The 8,978-nt window shown below is 36.6% G+C and overlaps 1 protein-coding gene across 2 annotated transcripts; it reads right to left on the reverse strand.

The window, feature by feature from the left end:
- Positions 1 to 4,863: 4,863 nt before the first annotated feature.
- On the reverse strand, positions 4,864 to 8,388 carry LOC131643752 (amino acid transporter AVT1C-like). 2 transcript variants are annotated; one of them, XM_058914059.1, is made up of 13 exons: positions 8,211 to 8,388; positions 7,684 to 7,870; positions 7,290 to 7,597; positions 6,960 to 7,174; positions 6,836 to 6,859; positions 6,490 to 6,670; positions 6,186 to 6,402; positions 5,963 to 6,098; positions 5,841 to 5,860; positions 5,515 to 5,660; positions 5,387 to 5,430; positions 5,240 to 5,302; positions 4,864 to 5,154 (listed from the first exon to the last, which is right to left on the reverse strand). In XM_058914059.1, the coding sequence occupies exons 2-13, from the start codon at positions 7,848 to 7,850 to the stop codon at positions 5,056 to 5,058; spliced, it is 1,620 nt and encodes a 539-aa protein (XP_058770042.1). In that variant the 5' UTR covers positions 7,851 to 7,870; positions 8,211 to 8,388; the 3' UTR covers positions 4,864 to 5,055. The 2 variants fall into 2 exon arrangements, with proteins under 2 accessions (XP_058770042.1, XP_058770043.1); XM_058914060.1 differs by lacking the exon at positions 8,211 to 8,388 and adding an exon at positions 8,019 to 8,142.
- Between the last annotated feature and the right edge of the window lie 590 nt (positions 8,389 to 8,978).

Here is an 8,978-nt window from a genome sequence, read left to right on the forward strand (position 1 = left end):
CTCTTGGGTAGATCTTAGCATTCCAGCTACTATTTCTATCTTTAATCGTGAAGGTAGTTTTCAAAGGGTTTTCCTTGACACGGGTTCTTCTTCTATTAGGGGCGTATTGATCCTTGGGGAAGATAAAAGGATTTGTAACGAATATAACGAATGCGCTATTCCTTTTTATGAATGTACTGTTTCGATTCTAGGTCTCTGCTTGCCCTTAAATAGTTTTGAAATAGAAGTTCTGAACCATCTGATAAATGCTCCTTCGTGACTGAACCCTGTGAGTTAGGCCTATATCAAAGTCTTTCAATATTGATGTGACTATCACGAAGAAAAGTCATCTTTGTCGCTTTTCTTCCATCTCTTAGGGTAAAATGGAGTGTGGCGAATCATGCTCAAGGCCAAGGTCATATTTCATTAACGTATGTTACTCGTTACTTCGAAGCATTTTCCGATGGCGTGAGACAAGTTCGATTATTTTTGTTACCCCTCTCAATGAGTAAGCTCATGCAAAGTTCTATACCATAGGGACCGAAACAGAACATCGATGTACGGGCTTGTTCTGTAAGTTTTGGACTAAAGGCCATTTTTAATGGGAAATGGATCGTATGTCCTAAGAGGAGCTCTACAAGAAAAATCGACTAGTAACCTTTTTCAATGAGTTAGGTTATGCCAAGGGTATTGTCCCTCGGAATGACCCCTCAACAAAATGCTTGAAACTGGTTATTGAGACTCGTCTATTGATGAACGCCAATACCAAAGAAGGAAGGAAGGTTATCTTCGGTAAGCTCCCAGTGTCTCTATCTTTCAATGTAAATTATTGTTACCTGAAATGCTCTTAACATTTTGATAATTTTTATATGTAGATTTAATGAAGGTAGAGGAAGTAATTCATCAATGGAAGAAGGGAGCTCGAGTTATCTCAACAAATGTTGGTCCTTCGAACGTTCAAACACTGGTAAATGCTCCTGCTCCGGTTGGAATAGCAAGGAGTTTACTCTGTTGGATTATTGGCAGGATCGAGGAGGAACTACCCCGGTACTTAACACGAAAGTTGAGATTCTTCTAGATAGGCAAAGGGTGTTACACCTTTTGGGCCCTTTAGCTCCTACTTTTTTTGCTTGGTCGGAACCTCATACTCCAAGAGAACATCGTGCGTCTACCTCAGGAGAAGATTACTCTTACCTCGCCAGCCTGATTTACGAGGCTCTTGAGGAATAACTGTCAACTATGGCGTACTACACTCGGCAAGCATTTATCATTATGGCTATTGGTAGGGCCGACCGTAGGGACGTTCCTTTAGCTGATTGATATCGTAAGAAAATACAAACGTTCTTCAACATAATACGTACATGCAATAAGTACAAAAGGCTTTTGTTTCTCTTACTAGGATAGGGGGCGCCTTGAGTGCCTTCAACCTCCCTGGTTCCTTAGTTGACCAGGTAAAGTTATTAGTGAGGGAAGTGGCAAATAAAGATAAATTTGTGGCTTCTGCTCAGGCTTTGCTATCTTCTATGAGGGCATCTCTTTCAATTGCTCAATGAGGATCTCTAGAACTTGCACCTTGATAATGTCTATCTGACCCAAAAACTAGATGAGCAACTGACGTTGGTCTTAGAGCAATCTTGGACTCTTTTGAGAATGCTTTACTGCAAGTAGAGATTTTTTAATCTCCTTTGCACATATCAAGAGAATAAGTACCATTGAATCAAATAGTTAAGGATGTGAAAGTTGTCTCGTTCATAAACTAGCCATGCTCATCTCCTTCTTTTTTTTTTTTAATGTTCATCCTTGGTTTGTTGATGCATATGTAATATCCTGCATTGGGGAACATGAATATGTGAATTACAAATATGGATATTGTTGTTGCCTAATTAATATGTGCATGTGAAATCCGAATTTTATTGCTTCGGGCTTTGCTTTAACTTATGAGATTTTTGCTCGAAGTTTATTGTAAAGATTGTGGAATTTAAACTTGAGGTGAATTGGGGATGCCATAATACCAAGGGTTGTCGCGAAGGTTCTGTCAAGTATGCAATTGTAGAAGCTTTTGTAGGGGACCATGAGGAACTACGAGTGACAGTCATAACATCTTTCCTATTACCCACACTAATAATCAATTCAATATATCCTCGAAGACGAGTTGTTGTGCCATTGAATTTATGCAAGTCGGATCCCTCGTACTGCTACAAGTTTTCCTTCTTTAGGCTCATCTTTTCGAACAAATATGAGTAAATTATGTCGCAATAACTGTCACCATCAATCAGTATTTGGGGCACATCAAAGTGATTGATGATCGTGGTAGTTATAACTAAAGGAAATATGTCATTTGGGTTTCCCCTAATCTTTTCACTATCCCAATAGCTGAGTATTGGTCTTTTAGGGCCCTTAGGTGGGGGGTTTCTGTATTTCTTATTGACGACCATCAACTCCGCAATCTTCCTCTTAATTGTCCCCTTGGATGAAGCTTCTTCTTTTTGTAATCAATTGTGCATTCTTCCTCATCAATAGACTTCCCTCATGTGATATCTTCTAAGTCATCGTATGAACTCATTCATTACACTCCTCCCATTTATACTAACATCAAGGTTTTGGTTTCCTCGCATGTGCTTCAAAATTGTCATGGGGTCTCCTCAGACTTCACTATCAAGGAAAAATGCATATTCCTTGGTTTCAAAAAAGGAATCAAAGGTTACATTGTTATGGGTTTAGTTAACAAAGAAGTTTTCATCTCAAGAAATGTGATTTTCCATGAAGATTATTTTTCATTGTTACTTGGCCAAGGCTTTAGTTCTTCACCTCAACATATAATACTTAACGATACTTTACTGTTTCCGGATACACCTAATGATAACACCTAACCAAGCCTTCTCACACAACACTCAATTTTTAACATCACATGAACATTTATCCACCCCTATTCCCTTAACTTTTACACTAATTCCTTCTACAGCAACATTTGATCCCACATTTGTCTTAATCACCACACATGCACCTTCCCTAGTCTCTAATCGAATTATTCACAAACCAAATAAATTGTATGACTTTGTTTGTAATAGCACCACTTCCTTCAATGCAGTTATCTATCATATCCATATCCATCCCTCACTTATCTTCAACATATAACCATTATATTCTCTTTGTCACAACTCAATCTAAACCATAAACTTACAAACAAGCATGCAAACATGATTGTTGGCTTCAAGCCATGCCCTCTGAACTCTGGGGAGTCTGGGAGAGTCGGAAGCACCAATGGAATTAATGCTGTATGAAATTAATGTTGGGGAGTTCGAGAGAGTCTGGAGCACCCAATGAGACTAATGCTCCAGGACCACAAGAGAGAGAGAAAGAGATAGAGAGAGACGTCACATCCTAATTCAAAATCTTAAGGTGTTTGGCAAATGTGTCATCTCTCTTATAAATCCATCATACCATCCATTCATAGGCGATGTGAGACTTTATTGACTCACACTTGCACCCAACATTCTCCCCCCACAAGTGTGAGTCCCCTACATTCTATAATAGGATCCAACAATGGATCCAACTCCCGCTCCTCCAACAAGCTGAACCACGACACAAGCCGAACCATGACTCTGATACCACTGTTGGGGAGTACGGGGAAGTCGGGACCCAACATTCTTCCCCACAAGTGTGAGTCCCCTACATTCTATAAGAGGATCCAACATCAGATCCAAATCCCGCTCTCCCACCAAGCCGAACCACGACTCTGATACCATTGTTGGAAAGTTCGGAGAAGTCGGGAGCACCAACGGGACTGATGCTCTAGTATCACAAGAGAGCGAGACACCACATCTCAACCCAAAACCTTAAGGTGTTAGGTAAATATGTCATCTCTCTTATAAATCCAACATTCCATTCATTCATAGGTAATGTGGGACTTTAACCACTCACCCTTGCACCCAACACTTTAGGCATTAAAAGGAAAAAAAACACTAGGACTTTCATCATTTTCCCTCCTAACAAAAGAGCTAACAAAAGAGCTGTTGAATGCAAATGAGTTTATAAAATTAAAAGATATATTGATGGTTCCATTGAAAAATACAAAACATGTTTCGTTGATAAAGGATACAATAAAATTTAAGGCGTCGATTATATGGACACCTTCTCCTTTTGCTAAAATGACAATAGTGAGATTGTTATTAGTCATTGCATCTTCACAAAGTTGGCATATATTACACTAGATGTCAATAATGATTTCCTTCATGGTGATCTTGATGAGGAAGTCTTCTTGCAGTTACCATTTGGATTTCCCTTCTCTTCTTCTGGCCAACAATGCAAACTTCAAAAATCATTATATGGTCTCAAACAAGATAGCACCCAATGGTTCTAAAAAATGTACACCTTACTCATTTCTCTCCACTGCAAACAATCCTCTTTTGGTCTTTTCTTGTTCATCAAGAAATCCAATAACAAATGCAAAACTCTCCCGGGATGACTTCGAGTAATGATTCTGATAAGATTAATTCCACAAACTTAACAACGTCTTCAAGATTAATTCCACAAACTTAACAACGTCTTCAAGATTAAGGGCCTTGGCCGTCTAAGATTTTTTCTTGACATAAAAGTTATAAGATCAGATATGCAAGCGAGTAATCGGGTCTTAAGATATATCAAACTATCTCTTTCAATGTTTGTAGCATTATTTTGGTCTTTACTATGATGTTTGTCCTATTATTAACCAAATACTTTTCTTCCTTCCAATGTAGGCCCTAGCAATGTTTTTTTAAAGCAGTACCTATTATTAACCAAATACTTTTCATTCCTTTCACAATCCATGATTATAGTTGCATTATATGGTCATGGATTGGTGATCCTTTATCAAGATATGAAAAATTGATAATAGACATTTTCAACTAATAGAAAAATCTTGAATAATCTATATTACCAACACTTCAAACATGAGCAAAACTGTTTATAATATGGTAACAACAAATAACAGTAACAGAATGGGAGAAGCCACAAAAACAAGCGGAAAAATCGACTCAAAATTGGGATAATCAAAACAGATAGAACAATGCAAACAAATCTCATCTTCTACACAAAACTTCATCCACTCAAACTCTTAACAATCGCCGCGAGCGCTGAGTACGTTCCAACCGACGAACACACAACGCCTACTATAATAATCGCAATGCAAAGTCCTGTCTGTAAACACATGAAATGAAAGTGGAGTCATACTATAATTCATCATAGTTATACAAGTAGTTTTTAGAATTAGTTAGAGATATACCTGTAATCGCGTGACTTTGCCTCGCAAGATTCTTAGGTAACAAACACATGGGAGTATCAAAGTCTGTCAACAAGGGTGATATTAATCAGTAAAATGATGTGATCGATAATGCTACGAGCAATAACCGAAAAAATGAAGGAAACTTACTACAAGCATTGTAAGTAAAGATCCAATCAACGACATTACCAAACCTGCAAAGAATCATCAGACGCGTCATATCTATAACATAGTACAACTATGTCACATTACAGTTGCAATGATTGATTAAGACTTACCGAAAAAGGGAACTGAGAGACCAATAACAAGGGTGGAAAATACAAGGCCTGTTCTGATGAAAACGGAAAACAGGTAAGACTTGGAATGGTCTGATGGTATCAACTCTTCAAGACTCATTGCCACGGGAGATATAGTTAATGCATACGTATCGATGCTAGTTAAGAAAAATCATATTTCATCATCTGCTATGCAAGAATACTCTGAAGAGAATGAAAAAGAAATGAAATGTCACAAATTGTAAGGATGAACAAAATTTCTCATGATGAAATTTTTTTCATTCTATATGAATGCATATATGTATTCACACTGCGCGTATAAAGGATATTTGGTGAATGGATTAACCACCTGCGAAATAAGCGTAGAAGAAAATAATGTTAGCAATTTATATGGTTTATAAGACACCATGAATATGCTGATAATCGATATGCAAAAAAACTAAGTTCGTACCGTAGTCCAGACAGCAATCTTGGTTGCAACCAAATCTTGTGGCAGGTTAAGAGTGAATTGAGAGAGTGTATCTTCTCCAAACATTCTGTATCCCATAACAGCACCTCCAGCGTAAAGTAAGCTACAAACTCCGAAACTACGATATAAAAAAAAATCATACATTGTATTAGATAGATTCAAAAAGAGAATTATAAACCATGGCCAAAGATGATCTTTGGTTTACCATGCTACTAGTACTGCAGGGAATTGGTTTGGATTTGCCATCGATGTATAAATGTTTGGGAACACAGCATGTCCAGAATAACAGTAGCCGTAAAGACCAATAGCAACAGGTAGAGTTGCGAGATTGAGCGTTGTCCCAGAGCGTTGAAATCCAACTTCTTCAACTCCGACCCATAACAAGCACAGAACTACTAAAACCGATGCAATAACTCCACCAGCTATCACATACGTGGTAAATAAATGTTTATAATAAGCTCGAATATTAACCAAAAATTAAGTCATTATTTGCATAAAATAAGTGTTACCTGAAATGTAACTAAGAACGCTAAGGTCGCGGAGCCAAACTGTAGGAAGAACAGCCAATGTGGCAATCACAGCGAAGAGTGTTTTCGGATTCAACTCAATTATACCTAAATTTAAGTATGCATTTGGGAACAAGGAAGCCAAGTTGTCGCCTTCCAAAATTATATACTCAATGCAACAGCCCTGCATGACAACATAGTTTTTATGAACAAAACTTATGATCCAAGGAATGTGAAAAATCAGTCAATTCCAAATTTAACAAGCTCAAAATTTAAGACTTAAACATAGAAAATGGTATCATGGATCGCATCTATCTAGTACAAATTGAGCGAAGGAAGATGTACTTACATATAATTCGACGTACAATACTATCTGCAGCCACAAAAAAGAAGAAATCATAGGAAATTGAGATTAGACACCACCGCAACCCCCAAAGATGAGATCCTAAAGATGAGCACGAAGATCGACTTACTGAAATGGCAATACGTCCAGCAGTACCAAAAGCAGCTTGGCCAATGTCAGGATATGTCTCAAGACCAGGCTCACTGTCCAAGCAAGAACGCAAGAGCAATCCGGTATAAAAGGAAAGAATTCCAAAAATGAACAAGATGGAAAGTCCTACCCATCCACCTTCTTTAGCAGCATAAGGAGTTGAAAGGATTCCAACTCCACAAAGAACATTTATGCCTGCATTTTAGTCCAAAATCCATAAATGCACATATTCTCAAATCAAGATATCTCAAACTGAACAAAATCTGTACTAAAAGAGCACGAGCTAGCCGCGGTTCAATAAATTCGTTACCATTAAGCACAGCCTGTCCGAAAGAGCAATGGCGAGAAGGAACTTCATGAGAAACCTTAGAGTCTTTCTTAAGCATAGAAGACCTTCTAGCAGAAGGGGTAAGCAAGGTGTGAGAGCTACGTCTTTGTGGCGGCTCATCTTCTATCTGTTGTTGTATCAGAGGCTTTGTGACCGAAGGAAGTGCTTCCGGAGTGTGCCTTCTTGTTAGAGACGTCGAAAGGAAGGAACTGCTTAATCTTGAAAACGATGAAGTTCCCAGAAATCCAATATTAGGTGATGGTACACTACTGTATAGATCAATTGATTGCCTGCAACATCAACATCAACATCAAGAACACAACATAAGCACTCAGTTTAATTAAGCACTTTTTTATAAGCAAAAAAAGGTATTAACCTGTAACTCTGAGGCCAAGAAGGGTTATAAGAACTTTCTTTCCTTTGTGGTGGATTTTCATTAGAGTAATTTGAAGAATCAGAATCATTTCCATCATTATAATCCTTATCATCCTCTTCCTCACTTTCAATAATAAAACTGTTGTCTGAAACTACTGAATTATTCATTATCTTCACCAACTATTCACCTTCACAACAAGAAAAAAAAATCCAAAATTACAACAACAAAAAAACACAAAATCTGGATCTGGATTAACTGGTTTATACAAAAATGCAAACTGCATAGTTCAAATTTCAAAGCTAATACTTTTTCAACCTATGAAAGAATCTACTCACTTTTACTACTATAAACTAGTCATGCATTTGAACAAAAACTTTTAAAGAAAAGAACAAAAAATACATAAAAAAAACCAAAAAAGAACATTAGTTAAGAATCAGAAATTTCATAACATGAACGACACTTATTGTTTTTTGTTTAGAAAACAAAAGAAAGACAGAAAAAAGAACAAGTAAAGTAGATACACGTACTTTACTTTCTCTCACTCTCACAAGACTCTACTAGACACTGATGTCTCTTATACAGCTTCAAGCTTTTCTACTGTCTTTCTCTCTCTAATTTACTGTCTGTGAGATTCACAAAAACATAACAGAAGAAACTGTTTTAGCAGTTAAATTATTACAATCAATCATGTTTTTTTTTTTGAAGGTGCCTAACATAATCATAGCCGTACATTATTTATATAGATAGATAGATTAGATAGCCATTGCTATTGCATATGCTGGCATGGCCCCTCTATATTTTTGTTTGTATGCCATAGGTGGAGATGAAAATTTAGATTATTTAAATTATTGAACATCATTAGTTAAGCATATAGATTTTATAAGATTTGTATTTTGTTGTGTTTGTATGTGTGTAAATAAAGGGTGCAAATTGTATATATTTTATTGATATTTTAGTTGGTGGAGATAAGGCTTACTTGAGAGTGATGAAATCAGAATCAATGTTTTTTTGGACTTTTCTCAACGTTAAAAGAAAACATATATAGAAGTACATATGATTACCATGTGAAATTATTACAAACAATTGTAAAGTGATATAGTACAATGAAGAGAATATCCTAATATTCTACTCAAGTTTTCAATTTAAGAAAATAATAAATTTTTCCTTTTTGAAGTTTAATGGAAAGAGTGAGCTTATAGGCAAAGTAATTTTTGTAAGGGTCTTGCTAACAAGTACTCAAGGCGATGGTTGAGTATTTAAAAAAAAAATATTGTATAAAAAATTTAATATTTCAA

This window comes from Vicia villosa, linkage group LG1 (assembly GCF_029867415.1).
Source record: "Vicia villosa cultivar HV-30 ecotype Madison, WI linkage group LG1, Vvil1.0, whole genome shotgun sequence".
NCBI classification, from domain to species: Eukaryota; Viridiplantae; Streptophyta; class Magnoliopsida; order Fabales; family Fabaceae; genus Vicia; species Vicia villosa.

Excerpts from the sequence above, each read along its gene's own strand:
- LOC131643752 (XM_058914059.1), bottom strand. The coding sequence starts at position 7,850 with ATGAATAATTCAGTAGTTTCAGACAACAGTTTTATTATTGAAAGTGAG. Across the intron at positions 6,860-6,959 it reads CTGGACGTATTGCCATTTCA|ATAGTATTGTACGTCGAATT; the intron begins GTAAGTCGATCT and ends TTGTGGCTGCAG. Across the intron at positions 5,861-5,962 it reads AGATTGCTGTCTGGACTACG|GTGGTTAATCCATTCACCAA; the intron begins GTACGAACTTAG and ends CTTATTTCGCAG.